The 25,908-nt window shown below is 45.3% G+C and overlaps 1 protein-coding gene across 3 annotated transcripts in view; it reads left to right on the top strand.

Annotated features, from left to right (window-relative positions):
• PPP2R2C (protein phosphatase 2 regulatory subunit Bgamma) overlaps positions 1 to 25,908 on the top strand; it is a 516,687-nt gene that overhangs the window by 259,841 nt on the left and 230,938 nt on the right. For all 3 annotated transcript variants that reach the window (XR_015309779.1, XM_086964113.1, XM_086964112.1), the window contains one exon: positions 3,828 to 3,940. Coding sequence is in view for 2 of the 3 variants with exons in the window: in XM_086964113.1 (XP_086820239.1) it covers positions 3,828 to 3,940 (113 nt within the window). In the remaining variant the exon portion in view is untranslated. The remainder of the gene's footprint in view (positions 1 to 3,827; positions 3,941 to 25,908) is intronic.

Below are 25,908 nucleotides of genomic sequence, written 5' to 3'. Positions count from 1 at the left end.
AACATGGCAGCCTATCAGTTGAAAATCAGTTCTCCATATGTTCATGGAGAGTGGTGCCTTGCGACCGGGGCGGAAAAGCGGCGAACGGTCTTTCCGTCCGCCGCGGTGCCCCCCGGTGGGGGCAATCCACCCGTCATCCTAATGGGCCCCTATGTTGTGTCTGGAGAGGCAAAGAGAAAGTCCTGGATGGAAGACTGGATTGAAGACAATCAGATTCTGTCCCATTTTCAATCAAGTTTTTAGAAAGAAAACAAGGCCTTTGGATCAGGTCTTCTATTTGGCCATGTTACATTGGAAATTTGTGATTCTCATGAGGCAGCATCTGTATGTGGCATTTGTCGATCTAAGGGCCACCTTCGACCTTGAGCCGAGGTGTGAGCTGTGGTCAGTCTTAAAGGCTATGGATGTGCTACAGTGTTTGCTATCAATAATAAGGCTTCACACTGACAATTATGCCCAGGTTCGTTAGGGGGAAATGTCAAATTAACTGACCACATTGCCATACAAAGAGGAGTCAGGCAGGGATGTGTACTTGCTCCTATTTTATTCTCACTGTATATTAATGATGTTATCAAATACCGAAATGATTGTGTGAATACTTCTCCTAAATTACATGGTCACAAAATCCCTGCCCTATTGTTCGCTGTTGAGACCCTTTTGATTTCCAAACTCTAATGGGATTACAAAATTTGCTAGATACATTCTCTGATTTTTGCAAGCACAGGTGGCTGGAGATTAACACGTGTAAAACTAAATACATAGGGCCTCATTAGGATGCGTCCGCCCGCCATCCCGTCGTGAAAATGGACCGCCTGCCATAAGGGCAGGGGTCCCGTGGGTGCTATTAGGATGCACCCGCCACAGTGGCGGGCGCATCCTGCATCCCTAACATTGTGGCGGGTGGTGAACTCAGCACCGCCCGCCACAATGTTAGGGAGGCATGTTGTGCACTTCTATGCACAAAATGGCAGGCACCGCACGGTGCCTGCCATATTGTGCATGGAACTGCAGGGGGTACCAAAGGTACCCCAATGTGCACCCCCCACATCCCCCGGAGCCCGCAATGGGCCCCCCTAGCGGACTGCGCATGCCTTTTCTTGGCTGGGCGGAAATGCGGCGGACGGTCTTTCCGTCAGCCGCGGACCCCCCAGCCATAATAATATGGCGGGGGTCTTTTCAACAGGGATGGCGGGCGGATAGCCCCCGCTGGGCCGGCTGTGACCACCGCTGGCCCGGCGAGGGCAATCTGCCCGCCATCCTAATGGGGCCCATAATATTTAGCACTCTCAAATCATACAGAGGGAAACTGACACTGGAGAATACTATTCTAGAAAGAGTTGATAGCTTTGATTATCTAGCTTTTAAAATGTCAGCAAAAATGTTGTGATCCAAGCATATTATTAAAGGCAGCCTGGTAATCCAGCACATGGAGACGGCTGTACTAAAATGCACAAGGCCACTACATTAGGATTAGTGACTCCGAACTTATAATTATACATCTCCAGGCTCAAGCTGCTGTACTCTATGGAGCTGAGATTTGGAGTCACTAAAAAGTTAATACATTGACCATCATACAGAATCATTTTGTAAGAGCTCGTATCTTCAAATGCCAGGTAGTACTCCTCTCCTCCCCCTTTAATTAGGTGCCTAGGCCCAGCTCCCACCCACTTACGCTACCTGGGACTGGTCCTCCAACCAGCCTAGGCCCTTTCAGACCCGGCCTTCATCTCGAGGCTCCCAGCTCACCCTCTCTGAGCTGTCTCCTCCTTGTTCCTCCTCACCCAGCCACCTCTCCTCTCTCACTCGCTCTTTCTCTGCCATCTTCACTCTCGTGCTGTTTTCTGCTCTCTTTTACCACTTTCACCTTTGTATCCTCCTCTCTTTAGTGCTTTCTCTCTTTTGTGCCTTTTCCCATTTTGTGCCCCTTTCTATTTTGTGCAGCCTTCTCTTTTGGCCTCTTTTCTATTTTTATGCAGCTTTCTCTTTCTGCTCCCTTTTCTATTTTTGTGTAGCGTTCTCTTTGTGACTCTTTTCTATTTTTGTTCAGTTTTCTCTTTGTGTCTTTTTCTCCTTCCCACTTTTTCCGTGCTTTAGGCCCCTCAGCCCCCTTACCCCCTCCTGTGCATTTTTCCACCTCACCCTGCTTCTTACCTGCTTCTCCTGGTTACCTTCCTGCCTCTTCTTTCTACTCATTGAAACCCTGTCTACCACCCCCACCCTCTCCTCCTAGGACTTAAATAATAGCAGTGGCTGCACTACCGTGCTGCTGGTACACCTCGGGCAAACCTGTCTGCACAGATCTGAGCATAGACTGTGCCAGCCCTAGAAACCCCAATTTGATCACCCCGAGCAATACTCCGCAGCCTTACTTTGGTAGATCGACTTGGGACGCCAATTGCCATGCTGTAGCCAAACCGCCCCATATAACACTTTAGGAACAGTCACCTGCTTCCACTGCCTATTCTCATGTAGCCTCCCACACACCGCCCCACGCAGAAGCCAACCACACCACCTACAACCCCACCCAACACCCCACGCCACCACAAAGCCACACAGCAAAACTCACTCTCATGCATGCTGCTCAACACACGATCTCTCAGCAAACATGCAATCATTATGGATGATATAGTCTGACAATATGTTAAAACTTTATACATCAAATTTAGGCTGAGGATTTTACCCTCCAGCAAAATTTTAGGGAAATGGAGTACAGGCAGCGGCAGCCGGTGCAGGTAAGCGTGGTGAGGCGGAGCGGAGGCGGGTGGGAAACGGGAGAAGTCTACAGACAACGGAAGAGGTCAAATTAAAGAAATAAATAAAACCTATTCTGTCGTCTGTCATATTCCCCCGCCTCGCTCCACCACCCCATCAAATTTACCTGCACCGGCGGCGACTGAGGACAGGCACCAAGGACTCCGCCTGCTGCCCATTTTGCACAGGTTTGCCCGAAACAAAGGAGCATGTTCTGTTCTTCTGCCCAATTTACATAAGGGCAGAAGAAAATAGATTTCACAAATATGCCAGATTTTGGTATGAGGAGCTGTAGCACTAGGGTTTTGCAAGGTGAACACTCAAGGCCTTTATTGTCTTTGGAGTAAGTAGATTCTTGTATGCTTCCTGGTGCCTACGGAAATGTAACATGGACTGACAAATGCCATTGTATGTTTGGAGTCAAGCAAAGTTTTAATATCTTTGTAATTGATTAATGTATTGATTGTGCATAGTATGTTTTACGGGGAGTTCCCGCAAAATAAACGACTTAAATGAGAATATGAAAATGGAAACATAAGTAGTAAAAATGATCATGAAGAATTGATTGAGATGGAGGACAACCTCGATTTGGCGATCAACATGCTACGAAAATAAGCTAATAATGCTATATAAGAGGCAGTAATGAAGAAAACTAAGTTCATTTTCTGTACATATAGATCTCCATGGTTGATATACTTGATTGGTTTTCAGGGAACCCATTCTAACTCCACCAAGATGTCTACATGGCATTTATGTAAATACTTGCAATGAAACTGAAATGGTGAAAGGGGTGGCATACATTTACCTACATAATAGAGGAGCTCTAATCAATCCAGAAAATAGCTATTTGAAATTGTTTTAATTGGCAAAAGGATGCTTGTGTTCTATAGAAACACACTCAATAATACACTTTATAATGTAAGTTGTAATTTAAAACACATATTTTATCAAAACCTCCAGTGCTGGTACTTTTTTACATTAAATCAAATTATTAAAACTCAAAATGTATTCTAATTGCCTCTCTTCACATAGGTGTAAAATTAGTTATAGTTAATGTGTGATTTTTTTCTTTATAGACAAAACTATTAAATTATGGAAAATTAGTGAACGTGATAAGAGACCAGAAGGATACAACTTGAAAGATGAAGAGGGAAAGGTTAAAGATCTTTCTACAGTGACATCATTACAGGTGAGATATTCTGAACAAACAGGGTGGCATGAGTGAGTGAGTAAGTGAGTGAGTGCATGATATTTTATATGTATATACCATAAATACCATGAATACAGTTTTGAAGCCTTCCCTTAAGACTCCAAGTCCTGTTATAGAATGCTTGGGTTTGGTTAGTATGATGGCAGGAAGTAGCCCCAAAAATTCTGAAAATGAATAATGTGGCATGGATAGAACAATTTGGTTTGGAGTCAAGAGATTATTGATGTAGGACCACGGTATGTCGAAATATCATGCATAACTTAGATTGTGTGACGCTTGGGATGGACATTCAGAGGATTACTTAGTGCAAGTTATTGTTTGAAAATATGCTGCTATTTTAGTGATAAAAAAGGAATATAAAGACCTTATATTACAGCATTATTAACTGCACTTGAGGGAGATTCTAATCCCTAAATGCCCTTTCCCCATGTTATAGGCTCAACTCACAAACGAGGGCTTATAGCAAGAGGGATGATACTTAATTGGCAGTATAATCAGAGGAAAAAGGACTATAATAGTATGAGAACATCTCTATTGAGGGAAGAATTTTCTAAACTAAACTGGACCAGAAAGACAGACAGTGGACTGTTGATACAGAATGTCTATTCCAGCGACTATCATAATTCATTGGAGGAAGGATCACTTGTCCTGCATAACCTGGGTATACAGGAAACGTTTGTGTTAGTCCCAAATTAAAAAACCCTCATGCACGTGTGAGATGGATCGAAGTAGCGGAATATCTTGGTTCTCCGCTATTCATACACGTAACTAAATAATCATTGGGTTAGTTGTTATGCAACCTCCACCCGGAGGTATATACCCTTGGTTAAAAGCAGTAGTGAGCAGTGATAAGTGGTAAGTGAAAAAAATTATAAAATACTCGGACAGCCAGACTTAAATTTAATTTTTTCTGGATTCGAGCAGTTTGTCTGAAAATATTTAGATGTGCATAAATTGAATTACAAGGGGTCATATGCACTCAATTTTCGTGATAAGAAAGGTCAACATGTTTCAGCCCTCGATTGCCAGTTTGGTCATGTGGGCTTTCTTCAGGACCATGTGAAGTGACTTAAAATACCATCTATAAGAATTACTTATTCTGGTAGGAAGGTGTTGCAAAATGACATATTAGTCCTTTGCTGCGTTGAGGTCTTGTAGTACCTGTGAAGATAAAACATTTAACTAAGGGGAGGGAAAATATTGACATGGGACTTGATAACCCTTTGGTTATCACAATGTTTATATCGCAACTGGAAAATGGCAATACTTTGTTGAGCACATTTCATTCGGCCAACGTCAACCCACTCATATCTAGCTTTAAACTATGACGCCTCAATGTGTGCTGTTTAATATTGGCAAAAATTCCCTGCTCATTTTGTACCATGTGTCGTACGATAAGATTGTGATATTGGTACATGATATGTTAAGATACCAGGAATCGTGTTGCTGTTACGTTAGTGTCACTTGCGTTGGAACACTCTGAATGTCTTTGACTATCGTGAGGTCTGCGCTTGTTGGTTTCCGCTACTCAAGAATAGTTTGCGGATACTCATCAGCATATGGACTAATAGTTCTATGTACATTTGCAAGTGATCTGGTTCTCACATACATATTAGGGTCTCAGTCTTTTGCATCAAGATACACATTAACTCTCTATTAATAGCGAACATTTGAGTAAATATCTGCTATCTAAGGCACAATTGTGCTAGTGCTGTGTGGTAATAAGAGTGTCGATCTTTCGCACAATATTTAGTGATGAATAAGGTAGTTACTCAGGAGAGACACTGTTGAGCGTCTTTCATCTCACGTTGTCAAACATACCTCAATAGCGATTATTTGACGCTTCAACGGGTGCCAAGGGTTCAGGGAGCCTACTGTGGGTGACAATGGTACACAAATCAATATAAATAATATTGTACGTTATGGTTTTGCTGCATTCAGGAGTCTCGCGTTCTGGTTACCTGCGGCTAATCCTACGGCGCAACTTGTGCTGATGCTGTCTTCTTGGACCCGGATGTGGGCTGGCTTTATGGGTCACATTTTTCAATACCAAAATTCTCATTGCGGAAAAGGCGAAGAAAGACTACTTGTGTTGTGAAGACAGATTACCCTGATTGTGTATTTCAGTACTAATAATAAAATAATAGTAATAGTAGAAATTAAACGTGTTGGACCACATTCAATTTACTTTATAAGAAATACTGATATTTAATTTGTCAGAGAGTACAGGCTAATCTGCGTGTTAGGATGTTTAGATGTTTATCAGTTCTAGCCTGTAGAAAATGGAAACTAGAAGTCTGATGCTTGTTGCTGTGTCCTTGACTTTCTAAATGGTGCATATAGCATATCATTTAAAGTTCATGTTGGTAAGTTAAGATTATTTACTCAGGCTTACCCACGGGATATTGTCATTTAATCCTATTTGGTCTGTCTTCAATCTGTGTACCCATCTTTGTTCTTTTTTCAAACAAGATGCGTTCTGCATTGTGATCTTTGTGTGGCAGTGTCTCTAAAACAATCCATTTCAGGTGATCCACTGTATGGCCCACTTCAAGGAAGTGCGTGGACATTTTTGTAGTAGTTTTCTTGCACTTCACGTTGCTGCGATGCTCGCAGATCCTCTGTTTTACTTTTCTGCAGGTCATGCCTATGTAGTGCATATTACATGGGCAGGTTATCATGTAAATTACATGGCTGGTATTGCAGTTAGTATGGCTTCTGATGGTCCATTTCAGGTTGGGTAAAAGTTGTATCTCTTTTGTCACTTTGGTTAATTTACAAACTGAGCATGTGCCACAAGGAAAGTGTCCAGTCACTGGTGGGTGGTGCCACAGGCCAACATTTTGTTTTTGTTTTGCTGGTGGAGGTCGGGTTGTTGGTGTTGTTAACATAGGTCTCTTCGAAGCTACTGACGTACAAATCTGCCGCACAAAGTGTCTTGGGGTATTATGGTTCCAGTTCACATTAAAGATCAATGTCTCATGTTTTGATCCTGTGTTTGTTCTGAGCGGGGCAGCGGAGGAGAGATGTAGGTAACTGGCCTCTTTCATCACGACAAAACTAATACGTTTAATTAAGTGGTGACACCACTCCCTGCCCTCCGTTGCAACAGACACTAGAATAGGAGTCTTTTTGATTTTTATTACACAGGCTCGCCCACTGAGGCTAGAGCTTTTCACCATTAGCGAGTTTTGCTAACTGGGTCACGAGGAATTAGGATTGGGTGCGCCTTTTAGGGGGCACAGACCGTCCACTTCCTTGTTTTTGGTCCTGACGAAAACCTGGCATATTCCATCTAAGGTTGAAACATGTAGACCAGTACACATACAGAGATACTTTGGCCGTAACTACCCTCATAGTATCTCGCCCCTTTTTTAATATTGTCCAGTTGCTTGTAAATAAAATGTATCTTCCCACTAAGTTAAACCAGGACAATTTTTAACACACCTTTTTTTGCACTTACACTCACAACCCGCTCCACTGTATTTCAGGTGTTGTAGCACACTCTGGTGACACTAGGCCGCCAGGGTGGGCCCCGATGATGAAGCATGTCACCACTATGCTGGTGAGTGAAGGGTTTTTAAGTCACACACCCCAATAGGAATTCTCTTGATTCTTTATGGTGGTACTCCTCTTTTTGTTTATCTAGTCCTTTACCAGGGAAACAGGAGTACTCTCCGTTCACCTACGGTGAACACGATCCCTTGCTCTCCCCTTTGTTAGTCTGCATAACAACTAACCCAATGATTATGCAGTTACGTGTACGAATAGCGGAAAACCAAGATATACCGCTAAATCGATCCATCTCACATGTGCATGAGGGTTTTTTAATTTGGGACTAACACAAACGTTTCCTGTATACCCAGGTTATGCAGTACAAGTGATCCTTCCTCCAATGATTTATGAGATTAGATATACAGGAAACTGGATGGATCTCATTTTCTTTCTCCCTCCTCAACTGATTAAATAATATTCCAGCTACTATTCACCCTCTGCAACTCTATTGTCCTGGATGATGCTTACAACATTGTAATGTTTTAATGTGGCACTATGCTACTGATACCTACACTGGATGATAAATGCCTTCTCCTTCAGTTATAGAACTGAGCTACAGTCAAGGGTCTTATTAGACCTGGCCCCGTTTGCAAGTGTCCCCAAACATTTTGCCTTTTGCCTCCAATTTTTCTAACCCTGCTTTTTTGGGCTTTAGGATTCTGGGCACTTTACCACTGCTGATCAGTGCTAAAGTGCTCTCTGTATAAATTGTGAATGGATTGGTTATCCATGATTGGCATATTTGATTTACTGAAAGTCCATAGTAAAGTACACAGTGTGTGCCAGAGCCTGTAAATCAAATGCTACTAGTGGGCTTGCAGCACTGGTTGTGGCACCCACACGAGTAGCCCTTTAAATGTGTCTGAGACCTACCACTATGGTGTCTGATCGTGCAGTTGTAAACTGCCATGTTTCCCTGGCAAGTGCACCCACTTGCCTGGCCCAAACCTTAACGTTCCCTACATGTAAGGCACCCCTATGGTAATGCTGGACAGAGTGCTGTGTATGTGAAAGTTAGGACATGTAATGGTGTGTGTAACATGTCCTGATAGTGAAATACTGTGTACCGTTATTGAAAGGCTATCTGTCCCATAGGTTTATCATTGGGCTGCACTGTAGCCATTTTATATGTGTAACTTTCAATAGGGGCAAGATACAAAAATTGAGTTTAGACTCTCAGAATTTATTAACACACCTTTTGGTAAAGGTAGTTTTTAAATTCTGTGTTTGAAAATGCTACTTTTAGAAAGTGGCCATTTTCTTGCTTTACCATTCTCTGTGCCTCTGATTATTTGTGTATTCAGTGTCTGGTGTTGGAGTGACAGGAGCTGGGGCTGTGCATTTACTCTAGATAGTCACAAGGGGGTTTGAGGTGTGTCCTGCCTTTCCTGGGTGACTCATCTCTGGGCTGAAAAGACCTGGTCTGCATTTAGAGTTATGCGAGGAGTTTTGCTTGCCCCTGAATAGGCTGTGTCTCCTTTTCACAATGCTGTCTCTGCCCCCTGTGGTCATGCTGCACCAGGGAGGACAAGACTGGTTTGGACTGGGTTCTGAGGCCCTTGCCACAAAGAGAACAATGACAAAATGGGGTATAAGTATTGGACCGAAAACCCCAGGACTTTAGATGACTTCAAGAAACAAGAGGGCCCTGCCAAAAAGAACAGCCGAAGAGCTTTATGAGGAGTACTATCTTTTCTGCGTGAGGGGTGGGTTGGCCCGCAGTTGCTGTTTCTGTCTGTGGTGGAGAAAAAGGATTTACTATTTTTGTCCTGCTTTAATATCCTGCTTATGAGGAATCTAAAGGGATTGTGTGTGCTTGCCTCCAGTTGCAAGTCTCAGGGAGATAAAAGACTTTAGGGAAGATCCTTGCTGGATCTAAAAGGAACCTGCCTAGGAGGAGAGCTGGAGAAGCTGTGGGAAGAGCGCTGCCCCTGATGTGGGGGGTAGGACGGCCTGCAATGCCTGCTTCTGCCTGGAGCAAGAGAAGGACTGGACTATTCTTTACCTTTTTCATCTTTTTAGAACAAAAACCTGCAAGAGTGCTTTATTACCTGTCAGTCCCTTGTTTTTCACGTGGGGTCTTGGTGTTTAAAAACCTCAAGAGGCTCTACCAGACCGAATCGTGATGCCCTGGGGTAGGAAAGAGCTTTTAAATCCCCAGCCAGCACGTGGTGAGTGCTGACTTGTCTCTTGCAGCTTGTGTTAAATGTTGTCCTATGGTCTCAGTGCTTGTTTACTTCAGTGCTTGTGAGCGCTGCACTGGCACTTGCGTGTGAGAAGAGGGAAGAGAGAGCTTTTGGCTGAAGAAGTGCTTTCCCCCTCCCTGGCAGCTGGTGGGTGTGTTCATGCTCCGTGCGACGACCGGACAACAAAGGAAACCCCAGCCTGGCGTTCCATTTTGCCCAGCACCACCAACGCAACCAAGGAGGCATGCCCCAGCCACCAAGTGAGGCCGGAGTGAAGGAAATGGCACCCGAAGGTGCGGCACAGCTTCAACGCCGCCAGTTCTCTGGGGCTTAGGCAAACTTTGTACCCACTCCCCAGTGGTCCACGAGGCCCCAAGGGCACTGGACCCGCTGCAACGTTGCCAGCATCAGTTCCCATTGACTGCTGGATTCTGCAGTTTCTGTTTGGGGATGCGGGCAACTGCACACCGCTTACAGGCGGGAGACAGAGGCAGGTCTCCCCGCGTGGCTTGCGGCGTGGATGTGCCCACATTCTGTCTTGGGGTATGTCCCATTCTAGGATCATTTCTTTTTGGGCAATTGTGTTGGGCCTCAGCTATATTGCATGGATGCAGGCAGCTGCCGGGGCTGACCCCGGCACTGAGAAACCTAACCTGGCAGTGTTTGCTCACACCCCAAGTTGATACATACCACAGGGCACTGGGTGGCTGCCATTGTCTCTGGCTTTCCAGTCCTGATGGGCTATGAAGAGAACACACTTGTGAAGATGACTGTATTCCCTGTTTTAGAGTGGCAGGTGGGCTATCATCCTACATGTAGAAAACAAACCCTGGATACCAGATAACAGGTATGCCGGTGCCACTCTTTGTGATGTTATGGCATGGCTTAGTAATGTTGACACAATAGGGGTGATCTGCTGATAGTATATGTGTGGTATTCATCACGTGCTGCATTTAATTTCCTGTTATGTACTAGACAAAATAAGAAATATTATTTTCAGAACCTGCATGTTATGTACAGTGATGGTGGAAGTTGTGGTTTTCCTAATGTTTTTATGATGTGTGCCACCTATGAGTATTTCCTATACTGCACTAACTGTTATTCTTATGACAATTTCCTAGTGGCAAAGTCATTAATGTGATTATGGTCTATGTGTTTTATGTATAATACAAAGGATATTTTTATATAACCTTGTGTGGAGTCGCTTTCTGTGGTGTGCCTAGTGTGTCGCTGGTGTGTTGCACAAAGGCTTTACACATTGCCTCTGGGATGAGCCTGACTGCTCTACCAAGCTATAAAAGGGATGAGCAGGGGTTATCTTGGGCTTGTGACTCCCTTATCCTGACTAGAGTGATGGGCTCTGCCTTGCTTAGGTGCATACCCTAGCCAACCAGAAACCCCATTTCTAGTAGGCCTCTAATATGAAATATGGTTATTAGCAACTGTCATAATCGGGAAACCTTGTTTACAATGCATGTGTTACAACGCGTGTCATTACAACAAATGTTTTACAACGTGAAATCCATTACAACGCATGTCAATACATCGCACAATCCATTACAAAGCATTCCCCAAAGTAACGCCCCAGCGGAGTTAAAATAGTAATTGCTTTGTAATGGATTATGCGTTGTAATGAGACGCATTGTAATTGATTTTGCAATGTAAAAAATTTGTAATGACACACGTTGTAACGCGTGGGTTGTAAAGTGTCATATTCGTCATAATCTGAGGCATAAAGTCTTAATAAGCTAATGAAATAATGAAGAACAAAAATATGGACCATTATTTGTCTTCTGTCATCCATTGACGTATATGGATTTGGCCGTTTTAATATGAATTTAAACTTGCCTTGGTGATTTGTTGTAGAAGCATCTTATTAGTATTAAATAATGGATAACATTTGAATTATATTTATTAAGTGCAACTTTCACTGCCAAGCATAGAACAAAGGTTAACTAGTCTTTGTGGCCTAACTAACCAGCCAATATCATTTACAATCAATCACAGTAAATTGCTGTCTGAAAATGCATAATTTTAGATATACATTTCTCTTTTCTTACAGTAGCAGCTGCTGATAATTAAATTTGATCAACTATTAAACTGTTACACATGGCTTCATCTTAACATACATATTATGGATAATCTCGAGTATTCTTGAGCAATATTCCTCCAAAGCACTGTAAGTGGCCTTAAGACCTCCAAAGGGTGATAAATTTGGACCAGGTAGACAGTCTGGGCATTACCAGCATAGGCCAGGGTAGATAATGTTGAATCAAATGTGAAGTGTATGTCCCAATTCAAAGTTCTTCAATCATTACTTTTGTTATACCATGGCTTTGATGCATGGTTTCTGACAGTTGCAGCGCTTTATACCCACCTCCAAGGGCCCAGGACTGGATTGGCACCACTTACCCAGGCAAGACTTGCAGCAAGCAAAGTTCAGGTGCTGTTGCAGGTGGATGAAAAGTATTTGATATCCCTGAGACTTAGAAGAGAGAGCTAGCCAACATGCCCATGGAGTCATTCTGAGTTCAAGTGAGATGAATCTAGTCCTTCCTTGACAGGGTAGACGGTAGCAGGCAGCAGGGGAGCACAGCAGAAAAGCAGCTCTTCCAGAAAAGCAGTCCAACAGAGTGGTAGTCCTTCTAGTTGCACAACAGTCATTCCTTCTGGCTGAGTTCTTCACAGGTCCAGTAGTTTACTGAAGTCATTGTGTCAGAGGTCCATGACTTATTCCCAGCTGTGCCTTTAAAGTGGGAGAGACATTAAAGAAGGTATTTGAAGTGTACAGAGTTGTTTCCTTCCTTCTCTGGCTCCAGACTCACTACACCAGGACATGTGGCCCAGTGTGTGTGGACAGGACACAGCCTGTTCATGTGTAAGTTTGAGGCTGTACCCGACACCACCCTACCATCTCCCAGGAGGGTCCATCAAGTCACACCTCAGCTCCCTTTGTGGGTAGCTTTCTAGAGGGAAGACAGAAATCCCAGCTATCAGCCAACCCATACTGAACAGAGACAGGCAACAGGCACCAAGTGGCTAAAGTAATAAAATGGCAACTTTCTAAAAGTGGCATTTTCAGAATTGCAATTTATAATCTGGCTTCACCATGAATTGTGATTTTAAATTGTGATTTCAGAGACTCCAAACTTAAAGTCTCTTCATAATTGGAAATTACAGTTAAAATGTAATGAGGTAATCCTAATATTATCCTATGGGAGAGATTGGCCTTGCCATAGTCAAAAACGAATTTGAGAGTTTACACTACCAGGACATTCAAAACCTAAAAGTACATGTCCTACATTTTAAATATATTACACTTTGTCTTCGGGGTTGTTCAGGGCCTACTTTAAGGGGGACCTATATGTATAAAAAGGGAAGGTTTAGGCCTGGCAAGAGCTTTGACTTGCCGGGTTGACATGGCAGTTTAAAACTGCACACACACCCCCCGCAGTGGCAGGCCTGAGGCATGGTTAAGGGGCTACTGAGGTGGGTGGCACAATCAGTTCCTCAGAAGCACTAGTAGCATTTAATTTACAGGCCCTGGTCACCTCTTGTGCATTTTCCTAGAGACATTTAAGTAAATTAAATATGCTGATTGGGTATGAGCCAATATAACCATGTTTGCACGTTCACCAGATGGTTTCATGGCGCTAAGGGCGGAGAGGAGAAAAGCGCAGCAGGGGACTAGATTAGATCACAATATGCTGGAACAAATAGCCGTGTCTTAAGCAGTTTTCTAAACTGGGCATAGGAAGTCACTATCTTATCTCCACAGGGAGGGAGTTCCAAAATTGAGGGGCCAAGATGGCGAATCTAGAGCCACTGTGCTTCTTGTGTTTCAAAGAGGGCCTTGCCAGCTGGTTCAAGTGGGAGGATCACAAATCTCGAGAAGGAATGTAGCGTTGAACCAACTGCAGGCGTTTCAGTTGATAAGCTGGGATGCCAACATACAATGAATTAGCATAGTCCAATTGGGAAATAACCAAGGCTAAGATAACTAGGGTCAAAGCTTCCCTGGACAAGAATCTGCTGATCTTTCTTATTCTCCGCAGTTGGAAGAAACTAGCGGAAACCATTGAGCCGATCTGGGCATTCAGGGACAAGTCTTCGGAAATCACTATTCCCAAACTTTTGGGAGAACTAATTGGCGCAGGGGAGTTACCCAAAGAGGATGGCCAAAAGTTGGAGTGCCACAGGTTGGAAGCGCCACCCGTGAGAATCAGCTAAGTTTTATCTGGGTTCTACTTAAGTTGGTTGTTATTCATTCAGTCACTTATGAAGATCATGGTGGCTTGAAAGTTGGATACTGAGGATGCTGAGGAGTTGATGACAAACACCAATTGAAGATCATCAGCATAGTTGTACGTTCCTATCTTTCTCTCTCTCAACGAGAGAATTAGGAGACAGAGATACAAATCAAAAAGGAGGGGGGAGAGAGAGGAGCCCTGGGGATCCCCACATGTCAATTCCCTCTTTTTGGAAGAGAAGTTACCAAGCCGCACTGCTTGAAACCGATTGCTTAGAAAACAAGAGAGCCACTTCAATGCCAGACCCTGGATCACAGCATTACTATCACGGTCGATCAGAATAGTATGATGGACCGTGTGGAATGCAGCTGACAGGTCCAAACGGACCAAGGCCTGGGGAGCGCCATTGTCGGCTCCATTCCTAAGTTGATCTAAGACTGTCAGAATTACAGATTCTGTAGAATGGCCAGGTCTAAAACCTGCCTGGTGGGAATCTAAGACTTGGGAGTGTTCAGCAAATGAACTCAAACAGTTTGCCACATAGGCCTTGAGGACTTTGCCCAAGTAGGGGAGCAGGGAGATGGGGCAATAATTACTAAGGACTGATAGATCTGCGCTCGGTTTCTTCAAGATAGGAAGAATTTCTTTACTCTTGAATATATCTGGAACAATGCCATGGGTGAGTGAGTTGTTAAGAAATAAGAGAGGGGGGTCAGGGCAGATAGAAAAAGCTTCTTGAAGTACATGAGGGGGACAACAATCAGTGGGAGAGCAGGAGCCAACCTTTTTTAGTAGATCGAAGAAGGTCTCCTTCAAGATCGGGGGGAATTGATCCGTCCGGACCAGGTTCTGGCAAATATTTGAACCGGATCTGGGAGGAGTAAAAGAAGGGATGCTGGCTTTGATGGCAGCAATTTTCTCAGTGAAATATAAATTAAGAGAGTCACATAGGGACTGTGACGGGGCTAACTTCGGCGTGACCCTATCTGGGTTAGAGAGCTCATTAACTCTCAATAAGATAGTGACACCTCCAACTGCGTTTAGCCTGTCTTAGAGCAAGTTTCTTATATTTTATGTTGTCAGAAAAGCAACGTTGCGCATTATAGGGTCTCAAGATCTTTATTTTCTTGAGTGGAGCGACACCATCAATTGCCCGCTCACGGCACCGCTTGATGCCCTCTCCCTGGGTCTGAAATGCCTCCTGAGCGGAGGGGGACATGTCGGTCAAAAAATGAGCCAAAGAGATCCATATTCATGTGTCTCCAATTTCGTGACATTAGATTCGCTTTAAGTTGAAGTTTGGATGGGGGAGCAACAGAGAGGAAAAAAGTTATGATATGATGATCCTACCAAATACATGGGGAGATCGAGGGAGGGGAGATCTCCAGGTTAGCTTTCCAAATTTGGTCTAGGATATGCCCTTTTATGTGTGTGGCACCCCTTATGTGTTGGGTGCAATTTATCCCAACTAAGAGGTCTGTCAGTTCCACCGAACTGGAACTCTACCCAGCATTGTTGGGCCAATAGTTGAAATCACCGCTAATCGGCATTCTGGCATGGTTGATAACGTGATGAGATATCATTTCACCCAATGCCTGGGGAAGCAAAGGCATGTGCTGGGGGGGTCTATAAAAGAGGGCACAAATAAAACATGGTGACGGGGATTCAAATTTCAGGACTAGGCTGTCAACTAAGGGTGGGCCAGTAACCTTTAGAAAGGTGAACTGATGACCCCTTTGGATAATAGCTGCAACCCCACCACCCGCATTCCCTGAGGGGCGATTGGCCTGCAAAATGTAAAAATGATCTGGTAATGTTGCTAGTATATCTGGAACAGGTTCCTCCATAAGCCACGTTTCGGTAAGGAGGAGAATGTCAGGCTTTTCAGAATCCCGGAGCTGGAAGATTTCTAGTTGGTGTCTTACCATAGAACAGGTGTTTAAATAGCAGATTTTAAAACCATTTAGCTCCTGGGTTTTTGGGTTGTCAAAGACCCATGAAGGTAGGAGTGGTGGTGAGGATTGGGTCTGTGGTGCTTTTGTAACAATTTCAGGGAAAGTATGTCTTAAAGCTAAGATGCCATTTTTCAATAAAATATTGCGGGTAATGTCATTAATACATGGGTGACCCTGCAGTGATTTAGCTCCCTGGCCGAGTATCTGGTAAAATGGACATAGTGAGCGGCACCCGGGCCCGTTTGGGAGCAGACGGTGCAGACTGCCTTGCCTCTAGCGTGCCTTCGGCGTGCCGGTGGCGCACCCACTGCGCGTCCGGTTCAGCATTGAGTGAAGAAGCTGACCGGCGCGGGAAATCTCACGATTGGGCCTTCCCGGCCAGAAGTCAAGGGAGCCAGGTGGGGTGGTGCGTCCGCTTCCCCCTGAACAAACGGCAAGTGCTGCGTCAGACCGGGGGAGCGGAGATGAGTGCAGGCATAAGAAATTAACACGAGGGTGAGTTCAATATTATTGAGCAAATGTGCGAATAGGCATATTTAAAAGTGCAAACAAGCAGTTAAAAGAAATACAAGCGAAACTAAAATGATAAATGGGGCAATAAAAAATTAAACGTTGTAACAGCTAAAACATATGAAAAATAAGCAGCAGTCTGTGAGGCTTCTCTCACCTCACGCTCTGATATACAACCTTTTATAAAATTCCACAGACATCTAGGCATTCTGAAAAACATCCAAGCCTCCCCTTTGGTTCCTGACCCCGCTAGCAGCTTGTCCACGCCTCCTTGGTAGAACACCAATACAACAGCTTGCTTGCTTTATCAACCTGCTAATATACTTAATTTTGGGTGTCCAACCAGGCCCGTCTATCAATGTTTTCAGCGCTGCTCAATACTAACATCAGCATAATACAGCTCAACTTTCGAAAAAGTCACCACTAGTGTCACAGCGACTGCCTCTGTAGGCCATTGTTTGCCAAGAGACTAAACTAAACTAAACAGAGCCCTCAGTATGACTAACATCCATAAATTATAGTAGGATTGGGTTGCCCTTTGCATTAGAGTTACTGCATAATTAACTGAGATGTGCAGAGCTCTGGCTCTGTATAGGCACTTATAAAAGTGTCAGAGTGGATGATATTCAGCTGAGGACTAAGGGCAAATATTTGAAATCCCCAGCTCCAGGTGGGTCCCACCTTTAAGGTTGTATTGTGTGCGGCTAGGTTTTTGTCTCCCCCAGAATGCTTATTGTGACCTCTCTGCCCTGGGGTGGAAAATGAGATATTCTTAGCCAGGCCATACAACAAACAAAATGTTCCTAAACATGTGATGCTCTTTATTCCCTGTCCCATAGCTGTTTTCTTTATGTCTCGTAGCGGCGATTTAGCAGCTTTTTTAGGCAACATGGTTCTTCAAGGGTTGATTCTGGTAGGATCCTGGCTTTTTATCTACAACGTATGGACACACACCAAAAGACAGTGTGGGACTATGGGAACTGGGAACAAGCGTTCTGTGCCCCGGAGAAAGATAGGTGTGCCGTCCCAAACAACCTATCCAAATGGGAAGACAGCAGCTCCTGTAATCTGTCACCTGGTAAACACTAAGCATGGGCGAATTTTGCAAATTCGCAATCCGTGAATTTGCGGATTTGCGAATTCGCAATCCGCAAAATTCACGAATTCGCGGATTTTTTTATTTTTGCGAGTTTGCGAGTGTTCGCGGGGCACTTTGCGTGTTCGCGGGTGTTCGCGAGGCGCTTTGCGTTTTCACGGGGGTTTTTTTTGCCTGGTTAATCACTGCCACCCTCTCGTTTTTTATGCCTATCTGCCCTCTGTACCACTCGTTTCTGTGCCCTTCTGCCCTCTGCCCCACTCATTTTTTGTCCCCTTCTGCCCTCTGTCCCACTTTTGTGCCCTTCTGCCCTCAGCCCCACTTAGAATGGTGCTGGCAAGCTGCCAGCGCCATTCTAAAATAGCTGCAAATAGCTTCAACAGGAAGCACTAATAGATAAAGTAAAGCAGGTGCTCAAGTTGAAGGTCAAATTAAGTTACACAATCATTAATCACCCCAAGTTTGGGGTGATTAATGATTGTGTAACTGAATTTGAGCAGCACCTGCTTTACTTTATCTATTAGAGCTTCCTGTTGAAGCTGACTTTTGTAACTATTTTAGAATGGCTCTGGCAGCTTGCCGGCGCCATTCTAAAAGAGTTACAAAAGTCAGCTTGAACTTTTGCCCCAATCCGTTCCGCTCCCGGATTTTGCGGGAAATTCGTGAATCTCGCGGATTGCGTGGGGGTCTGTCGAACAGCCAGGTTTTGAGGTTTCTTGCGAAGATGGGGAGCGATGTTGTCTGTCTGAGGTGGAGCGGAAGGGCGTTCCATGCTTTGGCCGCGAGGAAGGAGAAGGAGTGGCCTCCCGATCTGGTCTTTCTGGTGCGAGGGACCACGGCGTAGGAAAGCTGGGCTGATCGTAGGGTCCTTTGGGGTGCGTGGAATTTGAGTCGGCTGTTCAGGTATGCTGGTCCGGTGCCGTGGAGGGCCTTGTGTGCGTGGGTGAGCATCTTAAAGGTGATTCTCGCCTCGACGGGGAGCCAGTGGAGTGTGCGCAGGTGCTGGGAGATGTGGCAGTGTTTTGGCAGGTTGAGGACCAGTCTTGCGGCGGCGTTCTGGATGTTCTGTAGCTTTCGGATGAGGTTTTTGTTTATTCCGGCGTAGAGTGCGTTGCCGTAGTCGAGTCTGCTGGTGACCAGGGCGTGAGTGACTGTCTTTCGGTGTTCGAGGGGGATCCATTTGAAGGTCTTACGAAGGAGGCGGAGGGTGTGGAAGCAGGAAGATGAGACAGAGTTGATCTGGCGGTCCACTTTGAGCCCGGAGTCCAGGATGATTCCCAGGTTGCGTGCGTGGTCTGTGGGGGTTGGTGGGTTTCCGAGGGCAGTGGGCCACCAGGTGTCGCTCCAGGCGGCGGGGTTTGGGCCCATGATGAGTACTTCTGTTTTGTTGGTGTTTAGTAGTAGGCAGCTGTTTTTCATCCATTTGGCGACGGCTTCCATGCCTTCTCGAAAGTTGCGTCTGGCGGTGTTGGGCTCGTTGGATAGGGAGAGGATGAGCTGGGTGTCGTCTGCGTATGACACTATGTTGAGTCCGTAGGTTCTGACGATGGGGGCAAGTGGAGCCATGTAGACGTTGAAGAGCGTCGGGCTGAGGGAGGAGCCCTGGGGGACTCCGCAGGTGGTAGGTGTGGGGTCCGAGAGGAAAGGGGGGAGTCTGACCCGCTGCGTCCTGCCGGAGAGGAAGGAGCGGATCCAGTCGAGGGCCTTGTCCTGGATTCCTGCATCGTAGAGTCTGTGTATTAGGGTGCGGTGGCAGACTGTGTCGAACGCCGCTGATAGGTCGAGGAGGATGAGGGCTACTGTTTCTCCTTTGTCCAGTAAGGTGCGGATGTCGTCTGTTGCGGCGAGGAGGGCGGTTTCCGTACTGTGGTTTTTTCTGAAGCCGGATTGGGAGTCGTCGAGGATGTTGTGTTCTTCAATGAATGTGGCGAGTTGGCTGTTGATGGCTTTCTCGATGACTTTCGCTGGGAACGGGAGCAGGGAGATGGGTCTGTAGTTTTTGAGGTCGGTGGGGTCCGCTGAGGGTTTCGTCAGGAGGGGGTTGACCTCGGCGTGTTTCCAGTCGTCGGGGAACGAGGCGGTCGCAAGGGAGCGGTTGATGGTGTGGCAGAGCATGGGTGCGATGCTGTTGGCGGCTCTGTTGAAGATGTGGTGGGGGCAGGGGTCCGTGGGGGCCCCTGAGTGGATTGACTTCATTGTCTTCAGTGTGTCTTCGGTGGTGAGGAAGCAAAGGTTACCTGATGGCATGTAACGTCATAGGGTGTAAATTGTTGGGTACCAGATTGTTTATCTGTAAAGAAACTGAAGCCTCATGGTTGTCATGGGGTTTATCTATAATAAAATGACAAGCAGTAACAAGTCTTACCGCAATACATTTCTAAACTAAACTGAAATCACTTTTCCCCTGTCACAATTGTAATAAAATTGTAAAAGAAGTATTGTATTCTAAGGTGATGAAAGGCACTTCTCGGTGAGTATGTTAAAGCTTTCAAGCAGTGCTTCAATTTATTAATAATATTTGAATTAAATTAGGATAAAAAGGCTTGGCCACTACTACTATCATGCCCGACAGGGACACGCAGTTCGTTTCATAAAGATTGAAGCAGGAAAGTAAAAAGTAATGAAAGAAATGAAGAATTATTAATGGATCAGTAGAAAGGCTAATGAAATTTGAAGATTCATATTCCTACTAACTTTCCCTTTCCAGTATGAGAACTCTGATGTCAAAAGAAGTACTGTATGAGGCAAAGTGCTGGTTAAAAACAAATTACTATTAATATTTGGTATTCAACTTACAAAATTTAGCCTAAGTGCACTGATAGTAGAAATCAGTCTTGGAATAAATTGCAGGCTAATTAAATACCGTCTACTGAAGTGAAATAACAAAATAATAGAAACTGCTCGTATTCTAACATAAAATATAGAAATACTTGAGGTTTTCATACCTTTTATTGTACCAACTCAATAATATCTCCGTGACCGACAACATCAGGATGTCACTGGACAGGGGGGAATCAGTGATTCTAGTGCTGTTGGACCTGTCCGCTGCCTTCGACGCGGTATCACATGCCCTCCTTCTCGAAAGACTGAGTAATGTAGGGGTAGGAGGAACAGCTCTATCGTGGTTGCACAGCTTCCTTTCTGATCGAACCCAAGGTGTCAGACTGGGCTCCCATTCATCACCATCAAGAGAGCTAACTAAGGGTGTGCCACAGGGCTCGTGTCTCAGCCCCACGCTGTTTAACATTTATGTGGCCCCCTTAGCTAATCTGATAAGATCTTTTGGATTTACTCCTGTATCATACGCTGACGACACCCAGCTGCTTTTCCCCTTCCAAACCCTCACCCCGGCAACTCAGTCATCATTTGCCGGCGGGATGAGGGCGGTAGCACATTGGATGGCTAAAAATGTTTTACAATGTAATGTATCCAAAACGGAGGTTATGCTGTTTGGAGGGGCGACTCTTCTCTGGTCCCCAGATTGGTGGCCTCTGGAACTTGGCCCCATCCCCAATCCCAAACAAACAGCAAAAAACCTAGGTGTTAAACTAGACCAAGCGCTCCTGCTTAAAGAGCACACCACGCAAGTGGCAGGTGCTTGCCTCCATGTGGTGGGGCTTCTGAGACGAGCCTTCCCGTTTCTACCCCCTAACCATAGGAAGACTCAAATCCAGACCCTTATCATAAGCCGAATGGATTACTGCAATGGTCTATACATCTCAGCTAATGAAGCACAGCTAGACAAACTTCAGGTTGTACAGAATACGGCGGCTAGACTGGCCCTCAATGCCCCTCCCAGAACGCCGTCCAGTCCCTTACTTCGCCAACTCCATTGGCTACCCGTAAAGCAGCGCATCAAATTTAAAATCTGTAACGTCATACACAGATGTCTGTTTAGCACCAGCCCCAGCTATCTAAAAGAAAAATTCCTGCCCTACATCCCTGCCCGCACACTTCGGTCCAGCAACCATCTCCTGCTTCAGGTCCCAAAGATTAGAAGGGCCAGACAGGGAGGCCGAGCACTGTCCTACAAAGGGCCTATTCTTTGGAATTCCCTGCCCACTGAACTAAAACAAACTAGGAGCCTGGAACTATTCAGGAAGAAACTGAAAACCTACTTGTTTACCATGCTTTAAATTTTTCAGGTACTCCTCCTCAGCTCTAATCCTTGCAGTAACCCTCTAATATGCGAGCACCAGCGCAGAGATATCCCTTCGGGAATTGATTCATGCGCTTAACAAGCAAATAAATAAATAAATAAATGGTGGATTACTATGTACAATATCAATTAAGTCTTCTTCAGATATCGGTAAATATTGCATTTATTTATTTATTTAAATGCTTATAGAGCGCCAGAATCGAACCCAAGGGTTATCTCCGCGCTATGGCCGCAAGCACAGGTGACTGAATAGCAACAGTACCGGTGAACTGATGATGCGTAGTGAGGAGGTGGAAGGCTTATAAAGCAGTGAACAGATTGGTCTTTAGTGCTTTCCTGAATGTAAGGTGGTGGGAGATCTGTCTGAGGCTAAGGGGCAGATTGTTCCACAGAGTTGGCCCCACTGAGGAGAGGGCGCGGCCACCTTGTCTGGTCTTTTTAATGAAAGGAGAATTAAGCAGGAGCTGGTTGCTGGACCGAAGGTCACGTTCCGGTCTGTAAGGATGAAATAGTTGGGCTAGGTAGCTGGGGCCATTTCCAAAAAGGCATCTGTGGACAGTACAACAGATCTTGAATTTGATCCGTTGGCGTACTGGGAGCCAGTGAAGTTCTCTCAACAGGGGTCCAGAAGGAGTTCTAGGGGGGGCGTTCAGAATCAATCTGGCCGCCGTGTTCTGGACCACCTGCAGCCTATTGATGGCATCCTCATTGGCTAGTATCAGGAGCCCATTGCAATAGTCAAGACGACTTATTACAAGGGTCTGTACCAGTGTCTTCCTATAGATGTCAGGTAAAAGAGGGAAGATACGTCTGAGTAAGCCAATGGTATGGAAACAGGCTCCAGCAATCACGTTCGCGTGATCCTTTAGGGTTAGGTTTTGATCCAGTTTCACTCCTAGGTTTTTTATAGTAGACTTTGGGGAAGGTACTGGTCCCAGGTCTTGGGGCCACCAGTCGGGAGACCAGAGCATGCTAGCTTTACCGAAAAGCATCACCTCTGTCTTCCCGACGTTGCACTGGAGGTAGTTGGAGGCCATCCAGTTAGAGATGGCCCTCATGCCTTCCGCAAAGTTTTCCCTAACATTAGCATTGAGGGCATGGAAAGGGAAGAGGAGTTGGGTGTCGTCGGCATACGACACTGGTGTGAATCCGTACTTCCTCACAATCTCAGCAAGGGGGGCCACATACACATTGAACAATGTGGGGCTTAGGCATGAGCCCTGTGGCACCCCTTTGGTGAGCTCCCTAGTGATGGAATGATAGGGGCCCAAGCTGACAGATTGTGTGCGCCCAGATAGGAAACTCTCCAGCCATGCAAGCACCTGGCCTCTAATGCCCACTCCTTGTAGTCTGTTCAACAGGATCTTATGTGACACAGTATCAAAAGCTGCAGACAGGTCTAACAGCACCAGAATCATTGATCCTCCTCTATCCTGTGACATCTTGATGTTGTCGGTCACGGAGAGGAGAGCAGATTCGGTGCTGTAGTTGGGCCTGAACCCAGATTGAGATTGGTCCAGGCCCCCTGTCGCTTCTATGAAGCTGGAAATCTGAGAGTTAGCAAATTTCTCAGCCAACTTAGTCAGGAGGGGCAGCAGAGAAATAGGGCGAAGGTTGGAGAGTTCCGTCCAGGGGGAGGTGGTGTTTTTACGTATCGGATTCACAACTGCCTCTTTCCACTGTTGCGGGAGTTTACCCTCTGTGAAAGAGAGATTGAGGATCTTCATGATGATAGGACATAGTAAGCTGCTCAGGTTATTAGTTACTCTGGCAGGAAGAAGATCACGAGGGGAACCAGATTTCACATTACTCAGAAGGGTGAGTATATCACTTTCTGTGACTTCTGGGAAGACTTCAAGGGTCTCGGTAGGAGTTTCTTTGCACAGAGTGCTAGGGACTTCCAAATTGTTAGGATGTTTAATAAGAATTTTATTGTAAATGGTGTCTATTTTGTCCTCAAAGAATGTGGAGATGTTGTTACACAACTCTTGTGTGAAAGTGTCAGAACTTTCACAGGCCGGGGGGTTGGCGAAGGTCCTAAGAATTTTATACAGTTCCTTAGTTGAGTTGGCCGCTCCATCAAGCTGAGACAACAGGCAGGTTTTCCTTGCCTTTTTAATGTTTTTATGGTAGGAGGATAAAGCCTGCTGATAAAGTTCTTTGCTGGCAAGAGAGTGATTTCTCCTCCAGTGTTTTTCCAGCTTCCTACATTTTTGTTTCTCCAGTTTTAATGATTCAGAATACCATGGTTCTTTATTGGTGATCAGAGGTTTTTTGACAGTTTTTTGAGGGGCTAACAAGTTAGTGATATCCAGGAGGGTATTATTTAATTTGGATAGAGCCACTTCAACATTGTCAGAGTCGGAGATTGTTGGCTCTCTCCAGAGTTGTTTAAAGGAGTCCAGAGTAATTTTATGCCACGACCTTTTGGTAATACTCAGATTAGCGCAGCGGTCCGGGGGTTTCTCAAGTAGTGAAAAGGAGAATTCCAACAGGCTATGATCCGACCAACTGATGGCTTTGGGAGGGTGGCAATGTATTAAAGGGTGATTGGTGAATATTAGGTCCAATGTATGGCCCTTTCTATGAGTGGGGCCACAATTTCTTAAATGAAGACCTAGGAGAGCAAGGTCAGCTAGGAGGAGTTTAGTGTCAGGGTCGTCTGCAACATCTACATGAAAATTGAAATCACCGAGTAAGATAAAGTTTTCTTTTGCTCTTAGGTGAGGGGCTAGTATCTCGGTCAAAGCAAGTGAGAAGCCGGCATTGGAGCCCGGGGGTCGATATACCAGGGCACCTTTCCAGTGTTCCTTAGCTCTGATATTGATGTTGAAAATCATTATTTCCATGGTGGGCAAAATAACTTGCTCCTGGACCGTGACATGGAGGTTTTCTTTGAAAATGATGGCTGTCCCTCCACCTGTTTTTATAGGACGATCCTGTCTTAGGATTTTGTAACCTTGAGGGATCCCCAGTGTGATTGAAGGGACCGTATGGGGCTTCAGCCAGGTTTCCGTGAGGAAACATATTTCGGGCTTATGGCTTTGAATAGTGTCCCATAACTCGACATAATGTCGGGGAAGGGACCGGACATTTAGAAGGAAGCTTTTCCAGCCTGTAACTTGAGTGATTGTACTGCTAGCCCTAACGGAGCCAATTACAATGGAGTTAGAGGTGGCTTGGAATCTACATAATGGGCAAGAAAACGGGCCTTCAGGAACTGGCCAGTTATCGCTTGCACACCTTACTTGACCTTTGGGTTGAAGGGCTAAAAGAGACTGTGGGGTGTACCTGATACGTGCAATCCTCGTAGAGGCCATGGCAATACCGAGTAAAAGGGGTAGAGTATAAGGCCCCTAGCCACGTCCTGTCGCGGACGGGCGCAGATGGGCTTCTCTCTGGCGCGTCTCCGGCGCTTCGCTGCGCGCGACCGCTGCGCGTTCACTGCGACGAGGGGGCTATGTACTCCTCAGCATGCAGCAACTAGAGCGCTAACCGCTCGCTGCAGGCGGAAGTGACCTGGCTCTGCCTGACCCGCCCTCCGCTCAACGGCACTGGTTGCCGAGTCGGACCGAGGCGGGCAGGACGAGTGATTGAGCACAGGTCGCTGAAGATGGTAAGATTAGTAAATATCGCCTTCACAGCAAATTCGGCGCTATCAATGCAGTGGGACAATTAAAATCTGATCAGGCATTGAAGGAGGCTGGCACATGGAGTTAGACGCTCACATCTGCTGTAACTGAAAGGTAACCTATGTAAATTCTGGCAACACGGCCTTCCATCCTTTTAAGGTTAGTAAATTGATTACCACCAGTAAATTGCTTAAGCATAAAACCTAATATTTTTCGCATGCAGGGTCTCTTGTACAAAGTCTCCTAATAAGAAATCGTAAATTTCTACTAATATGATTCACAATTTGTGATCTCTTATTTGGAAAAAACTAAAATGAAAAAGTAATCACTATTTGAGCACCGACTTCACGAATCATTGGTATTTTGCAAATGACCTCTGTGATAGGTTAATTCACAAAATACAGAATTGTAGTGTTTCGCAATTTTACCTACCTCATAAATATCCATTAGGTAGGTCATTAATTGTGACCCTCTACCTTTGTCCACAATCACAAGGATGGTGGCCTGCTGAGGTCAGGAGACCACCATGTCGTTGATTGCTTTTAATTAAAGCAATCTTTCTTTTTTGTTTAATGAAGTTTATTTTCCTTAAAGGGATACCTCC

The sequence above is a fragment of the Lissotriton vulgaris genome, chromosome 3_2 (genome assembly GCF_964263255.1).
Source record: "Lissotriton vulgaris chromosome 3_2, aLisVul1.2, whole genome shotgun sequence".
NCBI classification, from domain to species: domain Eukaryota; kingdom Metazoa; phylum Chordata; class Amphibia; order Caudata; family Salamandridae; genus Lissotriton; species Lissotriton vulgaris.
This window is presented reverse-complemented; position numbering and strand designations above follow the sequence as displayed.